Source organism: Rhinopithecus roxellana, chromosome 1, assembly GCF_007565055.1.
Source record: "Rhinopithecus roxellana isolate Shanxi Qingling chromosome 1, ASM756505v1, whole genome shotgun sequence".
Lineage (NCBI taxonomy): Eukaryota > Metazoa > Chordata > Mammalia > Primates > Cercopithecidae > Rhinopithecus > Rhinopithecus roxellana.
In genome coordinates this window covers 90,127,579-90,141,400 of record NC_044549.1, presented here as the reverse complement: position 1 = coordinate 90,141,400, position 13,822 = coordinate 90,127,579, and the positions used below count along the sequence as shown (strand labels likewise).

At 48.7% G+C, this 13,822-nt stretch overlaps 1 protein-coding gene across 1 annotated transcript in view; it reads left to right on the top strand.

The window, feature by feature from the left end:
- Window positions 1-1,453: 1,453 nt before the first annotated feature.
- Window positions 1,454-13,822, top strand: part of LHFPL4 (LHFPL tetraspan subfamily member 4) — a 50,584-nt gene continuing 38,215 nt past the window's right edge. Inside the window, exon 1 of the mRNA XM_010369880.2 lies at window positions 1,454-1,859. Coding sequence (XP_010368182.1) covers window positions 1,454-1,859 — 406 coding nt within the window. The remainder of the gene's footprint in view (window positions 1,860-13,822) is intronic.

Below are 13,822 nucleotides of genomic sequence, written 5' to 3'. Positions count from 1 at the left end.
CAGTTCAAATCCTACCAGATAATACCCCCTCCAGCCCCTCCCCCCACTCCCACAGGCTTTGTGGGGCCTCACAGCCCCTCAGCTCAGGCTGGAAGAAGGGAGTCCCCTACATCAGGGGGCCCTACTGTGGAGGGGTGCTTGCTGCCCCGGCTGGGGGACCCCAGGGATCGTGGCCACCCTTCCCCCCAACTGCCAGAACCAGGAGCACCCTTTCCTGGTTCCGCCCCGCCCCGTCCCGCACGCCCGCGCGGGAGCGCGCCTCCGCCGGGCCGCGCCGGTGCACGAGAGCGCGCGCCTCGGCGCGGGAGCGCGCTCCGGGGAGAACCCGAGCAAGATGGAGGCCGCGCAGAGGCCGCCGCCTGGGCCGAGGCAGCCGCTGCTGGGAGCGCCAAGCCGCGGCGCCTAGGCCGTGCCAGTCCCGGATCCGCTGCCCCCGACCGTGCCCAGGTTGGTCTCCCCGCACCCTTTCCCCGCGGCCGCAGCCTCGCGCGCGTCCGGCCTGGGCGCGGGGCAGCCGCCCCCCCAACCCCGGCCCTACTCGGGCCCGGCCGCTCCCCAGCCCCCCGGGGACAGCCCCTGCCCACCGCCTGCTCCTCGCGGGCCCCGCTGCCCACCAGCCCCGGTCTTTCGTTCCTTTGGCCTGGAAACCCCCTCTCCCCAAACCTGGCCCGCCAATCCTAGGCTCCCTCCAGCCTACCTCCAGCCCTGGCTTCTGAGAACAGCCCCCCCGCCTCGCCCAGTGTCCAGCAGTCCCAGCCCCCGACCCCCCTCTAGCTGTATTCTAATTCTGCCACTTTGCCCTCTTAGACCCTCATACCAGCCCCCATTCCCCGTCCCAGCCCCCATATCACCTTCCCAACCACCCAGTCCCAGCCTCTTAAATTCCTTCTTCCCCCATCCTAGAAGCGCCCACCACCGCCTCATAGTCCCTTCCTAGACACCCAATACCAGGCTTCCTTCTACCCCTTAATACCAGTCCCCAAATTCCCTTCCGAGCTCCCTAAATTCAGCCCCTCTGCTAGTCCTCCAATACCAGTCTCCAGTCTCCATTCCACCTCCCCCTGTCCCCTCCTACTCTCCTAATACCAGCTCCCAAACCCCCTCCCAAACTCCCCCATGGCCACTTTCAAGCACCTCCCCCCACCCCTTCCAGGTCTCATATCCCCATCCCAGGGTCTCCCCAACTTTCTCATGGCCCCTTCCTAGGTCCCCCAATAGGAGACCTTTGCCAGTCCCCCTAGACACCGCCTCAACACTCTCATGACCCCTTCCTCTCTCCCCTTATCAGCTCCCAGACGCCCCCAGCTCTGCCCCAGGCCCCGCCCTCGCGGGTTCCTTGACTCAGGGCCGCTTCTCGCGTGCGTCCCCAGCTCCCGCCCGACAGCCCGGCGCTCCGTCCCGGGCCGGCGGCCCCCGCCAGCCGCCGCCGCCGCCGGCCCCGCCTCCGGGCACCATGCTGCCCTCGCAGGAGGCCTCCAAGCTCTACCACGAGCACTACATGCGGAACTCGCGGGCCATCGGCGTGCTGTGGGCCATCTTCACCATCTGCTTCGCCATCATCAACGTGGTGGTCTTCATCCAGCCCTACTGGGTGGGCGACAGCGTGAGCACCCCCAAGCCTGGCTACTTCGGCCTCTTCCACTACTGCGTGGGCAGCGGGCTGGCGGGCCGCGAGCTCACCTGCCGGGGCTCCTTCACCGACTTCAGCACCATCCCGTCCAGCGCCTTCAAGGCGGCCGCCTTCTTCGTGCTGCTCTCCATGGTGCTGATCCTCGGCTGCATCACCTGCTTTGCGCTTTTCTTCTTCTGCAACACAGCTACGGTCTACAAGATCTGCGCCTGGATGCAGCTCTTGGCAGGTAGGGGAGGGGGTGGGCGGAACCCCCAGAACAAGCGCCGGGGACGGGTCTCCTTCCTGCCAGGTCCCCTTCCTGAAGGAGTCAGGTAGATTTTGCTTCTCTGTGTTAAGACACTCACCTCCTTGGCTGACGGACCCTCAGTGGGTACTGGGGAGGGGGTGTGCTGGATAAAGACACCTTAGGGCAGGGGACAGAGCCTTGGGACTAGGCAGGTGGGTCTGTATGCTTGGATATGGGTAGACTGCATTTATTGCTGGGCTAGCATTAAGTTAGTGTCTCCAAGGGTCTCTGTTGGCTGTCTTGGGGAAATATTTATCTGAATGAGGGGTTACTGTAGGTATGATCGATTTCTGTTATGTTGAAAAAAAGCATAAAAGGTGAGTCAAGAGATCTAGCTTGGACTTTTAACTTGCTGACACTATCAACTTGGGTGTTTCACTTTACTTCTCTGAGGCTCGGTTTCCTCATCTGTAAAACAGTGGAGAAGGTGCCAAAAGGACAAATGAAAGAGTGTTTTGTAACCTTTAAAATGCTGTGATAAGGGCGAGAGGCTGTCTATTGTGCTTATCCAATGTTTTGAGATGTGAGTGGTCAAAATCATTGGTGACATGGGTCTCTGGAGGGCAGGTCTCCATCCCCACCTCCCGCCCCTGCACCGTGCAGGAAACTTCTGGTGCCATGCCCAATGGGAGTGAGTCCCCGGGACCCTCCGAAATGTTTGACCAAGACAGTCATCTTACCCTAAGAACCAGAGAAGGGCCTTTTGGGAATGAGAAATGCTGAGACAATTTTCCAGGACCCATTAGAGTCCCCCACTTCCACCCACCTTTCGATCAGAGATAGATTTTGAAGACTCAGCAACTTGGACTTTTGCCTAATTGCTGGCAGGGAAGAGTTGGGCTGAGGAAAGTGGGGCCAGGGGATGGGAGGGGTGGGGGAGGAGAGCTGGTGAAGGGAAAAGTTTGGAGTCTTCCAGGGATGAGAAAGAGAAGGGGGAAATGTGATTGTCATGCTGCAGAGATGGTTTTTTAAAATAAGCACCTCAGGACATTCAACAAGTGACTGCCATTCCAAAAGAGACCCCCTGGAGGAGGCATTATATCACTTTCTGATGATTCCATTGCTCAGAGCATTGCAGGGAATTAACTTTGGAGCATGGGGTGTAATCACTTGAATATCGTCATTGAGGAGAAACCTCTATCTTTTAAATGAGGACTGTAACTTTTGGAAATGGCTGGAAGTCACTCCAGGTCAAGTATAGAGAATACAATGGGTCATCAAATTGATAATTGTCACTTGAAATGACAGCCAAGTGTGAGGACAAAGTCATGAGGCTGGTCTGTTTCCACAAGAGGACTTTTACAAATGCAGGGAGGAATTACTGCCTCATTGGAAGAATTGCCCAAACTCCCAGAAGGACTACTTTGAAGAAGGCAGATGTGGACATCCTAATGGGCTTGTTTCAAATTCATCTCACTCAACTCAATTTAGATGTGGATCTTTGAAGAGGATGAGAAAGGTGAACTATAGGATGTGGGGGATATGGCTCCATACTTCTCTGTGTTACCCATGGAGGTGATATTATGTATTTCCGTTCTATTTCTCCTGCAAAGGCAAGCTGGAACCCTCAATTCATCAACCTTAATTTGGAGTCTGCAGATGAGTTGCTGACCTCTTGGCGTTCAAATTCTCTGTAATCTGTGTGGGTTTAATCTTGGGGATTTGATGAATTGTCCAACAACCCCCATATAATAATAGAATTTCAGGTACCTTAGAGATCAGCTCCTTCAAATCCCACTTTCCCCTCTCCCCGTTTTAGAGAGAGGAAACTGAGTATAGAGACGGGAAGGGCTTACTTGAGGTCACACAGCTGGTAAGGGAGGAAGCTAGTTCTACAGCCAGGGGTTCTTGACTTCTGGCCCAGGGCACTTTTCCTTGCATTACTGCCCCACCCATGTGGGCTGAGGGGGCAGTTGGCAGAGTTGGGCAGTTTATTCCACCTTGTTCAGAGATTTCTGAGTTCTCTGGGTGAGTGACTGATTCACTTTGCTTAATAAAGTGACACCAGGCCAGAGCACTGGACTACAAGTCTTGGGGTGGGGGTTCTTGGCTGACTTGGGTCTGTGACTCACCATGCATTGTTAAGTAAGCCTTTTAGTTTAAATCTCAATTTCCCATTTGTACAATAGGGGACTGGGAGCAGGTAGATAAGGTGATTTAAAGTATCTCTTGGCCAGGCATGGTGGCTCACACCTATAATCCCAGCACTTTGGGAGGTTGATGTGGGAAGATTGCTTGAGGCCAGGAGTTGGAGACTAGCCTGGCCAACATTGCGAGACCCTGTCTCTGCAAAAAATAACATAAAATAAGTAAAAAATAAAGTATCTCTTTCAGCCCTGTGGGGATCCTGGGACAACTCTTTCATCAAGATCATTCCATTCAGAAAGTGATAAATCAGTCATCCTCAGAGGAACTGTGGAGAATCAAAGGGCTCTGTTTGTGTCACATAAGAATTAAAGTGCTTAGCATATGATTTTGTACCTGTTAACTTTTTTTTTTTTTTTTAATTTTGAGACGGAGTTTCACTCTTGTTGCCTAGGCTGGAGTGCAATGGCACCATCCTGGCTCACTGCAACCTCCACCTTCCGGGTTCAAGTGATTCTTCTAACTCAGCCTCCCAAGTAGCTGGGATTACAGGCATCTGCCACAACGCCTAGCTAATTTTTTTGTATTTTTAGTAGAGATGGGGTTTCACCATGTTGGCCAGGCTGGTCTCAAACTCCTGACCTCAGGTGATCCACACGCCTCAGCCTCCCAAAGTGCTGGGATTACAAGTGTGAGCCACCGCGCCTGGCCTGTTCCTGTTAACTTTTATTCAAGTATTTTAGGGTCTTCTGAGTGCAGAGCATGGGGGCATTGGGAAAATACAAAAAGATATGTATTCTTTTATTTGTTCTTCACCTGCTCTGTAACCATCCCTATGCTTAGTCCTGTAATACTGATATGCGTAAGATGTCATCCCTGTCTCCAAGGATCTTAGGTCTATAAAATGCAATTCCTACTCTCAGGGAGCATACTGTCTGGTTAAGTCACTATATTAGTCAGCAGTCGACAGAAACCCAACTCGAGCTGGCTTAAATAAATTAGAAAAAAATAAAGAAGCTAGAGTTTATCAGCTCACTTAATTTGAAAGTCAAGAGTATTTGGCTTTGGGCATGGACAGATCCAGATGCTCACATCATGCCATGAAGACTCTGTCTCTCTCCATTTCTTGGTTCCTCTGTGCTCACTCATTTTAAATCCATTTCTGTCTTCAAGGTGACAAATAAGGCTACTAGTAGATCTAATTTACATTGTTTCAGCTTAGCGGTGCCTGTGGAAAAAGAATAATTCCAGCAAACGTTCCCGGGCTGAGCCGGATTGGCCCCGCTTGGTCAACTGTCCACCTCTTAATTAATCATGGTGACTTTGTCTAAGGCCTGAGCCACATACCTATCCTCGGAACCGCACATGGACTGATAGTGGAGAAAGGTCAATTCCCTCAAAGATAAATCAAGTATGAGCACCGGAAGAGGGGTAGCATGGGCAAGACAAGCGCCAACAGAAGTTTTCCTCTGGGCAGTCTGAGCACTAATATGTGCAGGCTGGAAATGCTGTGGAAACCCAGAGCAGCAGAGGGGGCTGCCAGCTTAGTTGGGAAGTGAGGCTTGAGCTGGGCGGGGTGTTACCAGGTGGGAGGTATGAGCGAGCATCCTGAATGGAGAGGAAGATCGTGGGCAAAGACATAGCAGTGAGAAAGACACATCTGGCTTGAGTGTGGCATCCACATAGGGGAGCAACATGAGGAGAGGTGAGGAAGGAATTATGGGGGCCACAGTATGCTGGGTCGAAGAATTTCGACTTTAATCAGCAGCAGTTGGATGCTACTATGACTTATTATTATTAAAGAAAAATAGCTAACATTTTACATGCATTATATAATTTGATCGTCACAACAATCTTGTGGAGTAGGTACCATTATTCATATTTTATAGGTGAGAAAGCTGAGCCTCAAAGAGGAAAAAGTCATTTGTCCAAGGTCATACAGTTGGTAAGTGGTGGAGCCTGAACTGTAACTTCATATGCCTGACTCTAAAACCTGAGATCAGCTGGGCTCGGTGGCTCACGTCTGTAATCCCAGAACTTTGAGAGGCTGAGGCAGGCAGATCACTTGAGCTCAGGAGTTCAAGACAAGCCTGGGCAACATGGTGAAACCCTGTCTCTACAAAAAATACAAAAATTATCCAGGCATGATGGCATGTGCCTGTAGTCCCAGCTACTCAAGAGGCTGAGGCGGGAGGATTGCTTGAGCCTGGGAGGTGGAGGTTGCAGTGAGCCATGATCATACCACTGCACTCCAACCTGCACGACAGAGTAAGACCCTGTCTCAAAAAAACAAAACAAAATAAAACAAAGAACAAAAATTCCCGGGATCTTGGTTAAAGGAGGATTAATGGTGGGGATAGCGACATGTTTTTGCCAGAAGAGTCAACTGCTAACTAAGTACAGAGGCAGGATATCTCTGCTACGTTTTTTACCTGGTTGTTCCCATTTACTAGGAATATCCAATGTGCCAGCTTCTATGCTAGACATTTTCACATTCATTGTCGTTTAATCCTCATCTGTTAAAATAACTTGCTGCAAGGTCACACATTTAATAAAAGGTGGAGCTAAAACTCAACACAAGTCTAATACAGATCTAGAACCTGTTTGTATCACTGAACTGGAACCTAAGAAGTGAATACACAAATTATAGAGCTCTAAGCTCCATGGACTAAATGTTACCTGTGGGCCCGGTGTAGTTAGCCAGAGAACACTCCCAACTGGGTTAGAGATTCAAGCTGAAGTATGGTTAAGGGTCAGGGTGCCAGGATAAGCTAGTCGCGTAAGAGCACAGGATTATGGCCAGGCACAGTGGCTCTGGCTTATAATCCCAGCATTTTCAAAGGCTGAGGCAGAAGGGTTGCTTGAGGCTAGGAGTTTGAGACCAGCCTGGGCAACATAGTGAGACCCCATCTCTACAAATAATTTAAAAATTAGCCAGATGTGGTGGCACTCGCCTATGGTCCCAGCTACTCAGGAGGCTGAGGTGGGAGGATTGCTTGAGCTCGGGAGGTTAAGGCTGCAGTGAGCCATGATCATGCCACTGCACTCTAGTCTGGGCAACAGAGCCAGACTGTGTCTCAAAAATAAAACAAAACGAACAAAGAATAAAGGACTTATAATCCTTGCTCTGCCACTTTCCAACTGTGGGCCTTGGAAAAATGGGTTTGCCTCTCTGAATCTCAGTTTCTTCATGTGTAAAAACAGAGATTATCATTGTACCTGCTTTGGAAATGAAGGGGGTAAAAATGCTGAGTGTGGTCCTGGTGTATGAGAAGCATTCGATAAATAGTTGCTGTTACTCTTGTGACACAGTCCGAGGGAAGAGCAGTTTATGAGGGATCCTTGATACTTAGAGTTTGGACTTGCCAGGATGACCAAAGGGCTTAAGAAGGCATAAACTATCAGCTGGAAAGAGTCTTATCAACCCATTTCCCCAACTCTTTCATTTTAAAGATGTAAGGACTGGGTCTGAGTCTCAGAGAGAACGGACAAGTTCATGGTGACACAGTGAGACTTGTACCCAGACCTCTCCTCATTCCATGGAAGGGAGGTGATTCTGACCACATTCATTCAAATACTAAGTGCTCTGGTGCCTGGACCACAGCAGAGAATAAAACGTGTAGAATGGAATGGAAGCTGGTGGACCCTGGAGGTGGGAGGTGGCAGGAAGTGGGGTTTGGGGGATCTAGAAGTGAGTACCTTTCAGCCTTCCAGATGTGTGTTCTTTTTTTTCTTTTTCTTTTTCTTTCTTTTTTTTTTGAGACCGAGTCTCCCTCTGTCACCCAGGCTGGAGTGCAGTGGTGCGATCTCAGCTCACTGCAATCTCTGTCTCCCAGGTTCAAGCGATTCTCCTGCCTCAGCCTACTGAGTAGCTGGGATTACAGGCACGTGCCACCACACCTGGCTAATTTTTTGTATTTTCAGTAGAGACATGGTTTCACCATGTTGGCCACAACATGTTAGGTCTCAAACTCCTGACCTCAAGTGATCCACTGGCCTCGGCCTCCCAAAGTGCTGGGATTACAGGCATGAGCCACTACACCTGGCCCAGATGTGTGTTCTTAATTATCAGGGTCTCTGGACTAGTAACCTCAACCAGGAACTCCGATCACTGTGGCATAGAATATTCATCTACATTTCTGTCCGTTTCTTTCTTTCTTTTCTTTTATCTGAAACTGTGTCTGGCTCTGTCACTCAGGCTGGGATGCAGTGGTGCGATCATGGCTCACTATAACCTTGGGCTCCTGGGCTTAACCAATCCTTCCACCTCAGCCCCCTCAGTAGCTAGAACTACAGGCACACACCACCATGCCTTGTTAATTATTTTATTTTATTATTTTTTGAGACAGAGTCTCGCTCTGTTGTCCAGGCTGGAGTGCAGTGGCATGATCTTGGCTCACTGCAACCTCCACCTCCTGGGTTCAAGCAATTTCTAGCTAATTTTTGTATTTTTTAGTAGAGATGGGGTTTCACCATGTTGGCCAGGCTGGTCTTGAACTCCTGTGATCTTGAACTCCAGAACACTCAAGTGATCTGCTCGCCTCAGCCTTTATTCTATTTTTTTTTTTTTTTTTGAGATGGAGTCTCGCTCTGTCACCCAGGCTGGAGTTCAGTGGCCGAATCTTAGCTCACTGCAAGCTCCGCCTCCCGAATTTACTCCATTCTTCTGCCTCAGCCTCCCGAATAGCTGGGACTACAGGCGCCCGCCACCTCGCCCGGCTAGATTTTTGTATTTTTTAGTAGAGACGGGGTTTCACCGTGTTAGCCAGGATGGTCTCGATCTCCTGACCTTGTGATACGCCCGTCTCGGCCTCCCAAAGTGCTGGGATTACAGGCTTGAGCCACTGCGCCCGGCCTATTCTATTTTTTGTAGAGCCAGGGTCTCACTATGTTTCCCAGACTATACAACTCTTGGTCTCAAGTGACCCTCCCACCTCAGCCTCCCAAAGTGCTGGGATTACAGGCCTGAGCCACTGCTCCCAGCACATTGCCCTGGGCCTTGTTTCAGATTTGATTTGGGATTTTATTCTTCCACTGTCTTTGTTGTATGTGCACGATACTGATAAACACATTGAGATAATTTCTTTCCTCTTTCCCTCCTCCTCTCCCTCTTTCCTCTGTTCCTCTCTCATTTCTTTCTTCCTCCCCCAACTCTCCCTTCCTTCCTTCCTCTCTCTTTTTTTTTTTTTGAGAGGGAGTCTCACTCTGTCTCCCAGGCTAGAGTGCAGTGACCCGATCTCGGCTCACTACAACCTCCACCTCCCAGGTTCAAGCGATTCTCCTGCCTCAGCCTCCCGAGTAGCTGGGACTACGGGCATCCGCCACGACTCCCGGCTAATTTTTGTATTTTTAGTAGAGACGGGGTTTCACCATATTGGCCAGGCTGGTCTCGAACTCCTGACCTTGTGATCCGCCCTCCTCGGCCTCCCAAAGTGCTGGGATTACAGGCTTGAGCCACCGTGCCTGACCTCTCTCTCTTTTTTTAGTACTTTTGAGTCGCTGTTTTACCTTCTTTCCTCTCTTCTGTTCTCCTTTCCTTCCCTCCCTTTACTTTTGCCTCACTTCCCTCTCCCCGCCCCTCTTCTTTTAATTCTCACATCAACCTTTACTGACGGCGTTGTGTGTGTGTCAGGCACTGTGCTAGCCTCTAGAAATCCTGAGTAAGAATCCTTGCTCCCAGGGAGCTCATAGTCTGATGGGAGAGGCAGGAACAAAAACAGATCATCACAATATGGTACAATACATGAAACGGGAGATTCATGCACAGGGTATTCTGAGGGCAGGGAGGGGACTTCGAACACAGTTAAAGAGAGCCAGGGAAGTCTTCCCAAAAGGGTAACATTGGAGCTGAGTCTTAAAGGATGAGTAGGAAAGAGGAACAGGATGATCAAAGGCATGGAGGTGGGAATAGCTGCTGTGTCTGGGGACTCTAAGCAACTAGGCCAGGAAAGGTAAGAGTTGAGACTGGGGAAGTGGGCCAGAGCTGAACTGTAGAGACCTTCTAAGTCATGGTAAGGAGTTTAGGCTTTATTTGTTTTTTTTTTTTTTTTTTTTGCTTGTTTTGAGACACAGTCTCACTCTATGGCCTGGTCTGGAGTGCAGTGGTGTGATCTCGTCTCACTGCAACCTCTACCTCCCGGGCTCAACCTCTATCTCCTGCTTCAGCCTCCCAAGTAGCTGGGACTATAGATGCCCACCACCATGCCTAGCTAATTTTTGTATTTTTAGTAGAGACAGGGTTTCACCGTGTTGGCCAGGCTGGTCTTGAACTCCTGACCTCGGGTAATCCACCTACCTCAGTCTCCCAAAGTACTGGGATTACAGGCATGAGCCACCATGCCTGAACCTAGACTTTTATTTGTAGACAGCAGTTCATTGTTGAAGGGTTTTTAAAAAATTTTTATTTTGGCCGGGCGCGGTGGCTCAAGCCTGTAATCCCAGCACTTTGGGAGGCCGAGACGGGCGGATCACGAGGTCAGGAGATCGAGACCATCCTGGCTAACACGGTGAAACCCCGTCTCTACTAAAAAATACAAAGAACTAGCCGGGTGAGGTGGCGGGCACCTGTAGTCCCAGTTACTCCAGAGGCTGAGGCAGGAGAATGGCGTAAACCTGGGAGGCGGAGCTTGCAGTGAGCTGAGATCCGGCCACTGCACTCCAGTCCGGGCGACAGAGTGAGACTCCGCCTCAAAAAAAAAAAATTTTTTTTATTTTAATTATTTCCAGACTTTTGACTTTTTGCAAAAGTAATACAAGTACACAAGACAAAATTTGGAAAGTAAAAAGGGTACACAGGCAGACATAAGTCTCCTTTCCATCCTCACTCCCACTTGTTTCTTCCAGAGACAACCCCCATTACCAGTTTCTTGAGTACCCTTTCCAAGAAATTTCTTAAATATGCAAGCAAATGCAAATAGCGTTTTTACATAATTAGTGTATTATTTATCTATAGCTGTATAACAAATTACCCCAAGCCGGGCGCACTGGCACTCATCTGTAATCCTAGCAGTTTGGGAGGCTAAGGTGGGCTGATCACTTGAGACCAGGAGTTTGAGACCAGCCTGGGCAACATGGTGAAACCCCATTTCTACAAAAACTAGCTAGGCGTGGTGGCACACGCCTGTAATCCCAGCTACTCAAGAGGCTGAGATGGGAGCATCACCTGAGCCCAGAAAGGTCAGAGCTGCATCGAGTCATGATTGTGCCACTGCACTCCAGCCTGGGTGATAGAGTGAGATGTTGCCAAAAAAAAAAAAAAAAAAAAAACCCAAAACATAAACAAACAAATCACCCCAAAATGTAGTCGCCTGAATCAACAAACATTTATGATCTTTGTTTCTATAAAGTCACAGTACTTTGGGAGCAGCTTAGATGGGCAGGTAGCTGTGACTCAGGGTCTCTCATGATGTTGCAACCGAGACCTCAGCTGGGGCTACAGTCATCCTAAGGATAACTGGGCTAGAGGACCCACTTTTAAGTTCATTCATGTGGGTGCTGGCAGGAGACCTGAGAATGAGTGCTCCGAGAGAGAAAAAGGAAGAAGCCACACTGCCCACCCCCTTTTTGTGGTATCAATTGTATTGAGATATAATTCATATGTCATATAATTCACCCATATCAAGTGAACTGTTACATGGTTTTTAGTACATTCACGGAGTTATGCAACCATGACCACAACCAGTTTTAGGATATTTTTCATTACCTCAAGAAGAAACCTTATATACTTTAGCTATCACCCCTTAACCCCTGACCCCCCATCCTCCTCAGCCCTAAGCAAACAGTAATTTACTTTCTGTCTCTATGTATTAGCCTATTCTAGACACTTCATATAAATGGGATCATATAACATGTGACTTTTTTTTTTTTTTTTGAGATAGGGCCTTGCTCTGTTACCCAGGCTAGAGCACAGTGTTGCAATCATAGCTCACTGCAGCCTCAATCTCTTGGGCTCAAGCAATCCTTCCACCTCAGCCTCCCAAGTAGCTGGTACTACTGGCACGTGTCACCATGCCCCGCTAATTTTTTTTAAATTTTGGTAGAAACGAGGTCTCTCTATGTTGCCCAGGCTGGTCTTGAACTCTTGAACTCAAGCAATTCTTCTGCCTCAATCTCCCAAAGTGGTGGGATTACAGGTGTGAGCCACCACACTGGGGTACTATATAGTCTTTTATGACTGACTTTTTTCACTTAGTATAGCACTTTCAAGGTTCATTCATGTTAGAGCACATATCAATATTTCATTTCTTTTTATGGCTGAATAATATCCCCTTGAATGGACATACTATGTTTTGTTTATCCGTTCGTCAGCTGATGGACATTTGGGTTGTTCTACCTTTTGGCTATTATGAAGAATGCTATAAACATTTGTATACAAGTTTCTTTTTTTTTTTTTTTCTTTTTGAGACAGAGTCTCACTGTGTTGCCCAGGCTGAAGTGCAGTGGTGTGATCTCAGCTCACTGCAACCTCCACTACCTGAGTTCAAGTGATTCTTGTGCCTCAGCCTCTCAAGTAGCTGGGATTACAGGCACATGCCACTACACTTGGCTAATTTTTGTAGTTTTAGTAGAGATGGGGTTTCACTATGTTGGCCAGGCTGGTCTCGATCTCTCGACCTCAGGTGATCCTCCCACCTTGGCCTCCCAAAATGCTGGGATTATAGGCATGAGCCACCATGCCCGGCCTTATGTATAAGTTTCTAGGTAGACACATGCCTTCATTTCTCTTGGGTACATACCTAGAAGTAGAATTGCCTGGACAAATGGGAACTCTGTATTTAAAATTTTGAGAAACTGACAGATTTTCCCAAAGTGGCTTGCCAACTCCAAGATCACAAAGATTTACCCCTATGTTTTCTTCTAAAGGTTTTGTAGTTTTGGCTCTTACATTTAGGTCTTTGATCCACCTTTTTTTTTTCCTTTGAGGCGAAGTTTTGCTCTGTCACCCAGGCTGGAGTGCAGTGGTGCGATCTTGACTCACTGCAACCTCTGCCCTCCAGGTTCAAGCGATTCTCTTGCCTCAGCCTCCCTATTAGCTGGGATTACAGGCACATGCCACCACACCTGGCTAATTTCTGCATTATTAGTAGAGACAGGTTTTCACCATGTTGGCCAGGCTGGTCTTAAACTCCTGACCTCAGGTGATCCACCCACCTTGGCCTCCCAAATTGCTGGGATTACAAGCGTGAGCCACACTGCCCGGCCTTTGATCCACTTTGAGTTAATTTTTGTATATGGTGTGAGATACGGGGTCCAACATCATTCTTTTGCATGTGGCTATTCAGTTTCCTAGGACCAAGATTGTTCTTTTTCTGTTGAATGGTTCTGGTATCCTTGTCAAATGTCAGTTGACCGTAGATACATAGATTGCTTTCTAGACTCTCAATTCTATTCAATTGATCTATATATCTATCCTTATGCCAGAACAGACTGTCCTTTAAAAATTTTTATTTTGCCAGGCACGGTGGCTCACACCTGTAATCCCAGCACTTTGGGAGGCCAAGGCAGGTGGATCATGAGGTCAGGAGTTCAAGACCAGCCTGACCAACATGGGGAAACCCTGTCTCTACTAAAAATACAAAAAATAGTAGCTGGGTATGCTGGCACATGCCTGTAATCCCAGCTACTCAGGGAGGCTGAGGCAGGAGAATCACTTGAACCCAGGAGGTGGAGGTTGCAGTGAGCTGAGATCATGCCATTGCATTACAGCCTGGGTGACAGAGTGAGACTCCATCTCAAAAAAAAAAAAAATTATTTTTAAAATTTATTTTCATTTCTTATTTTTTATTTTTATTTTTTGAGACAGGGTCCCACTCTTTCGC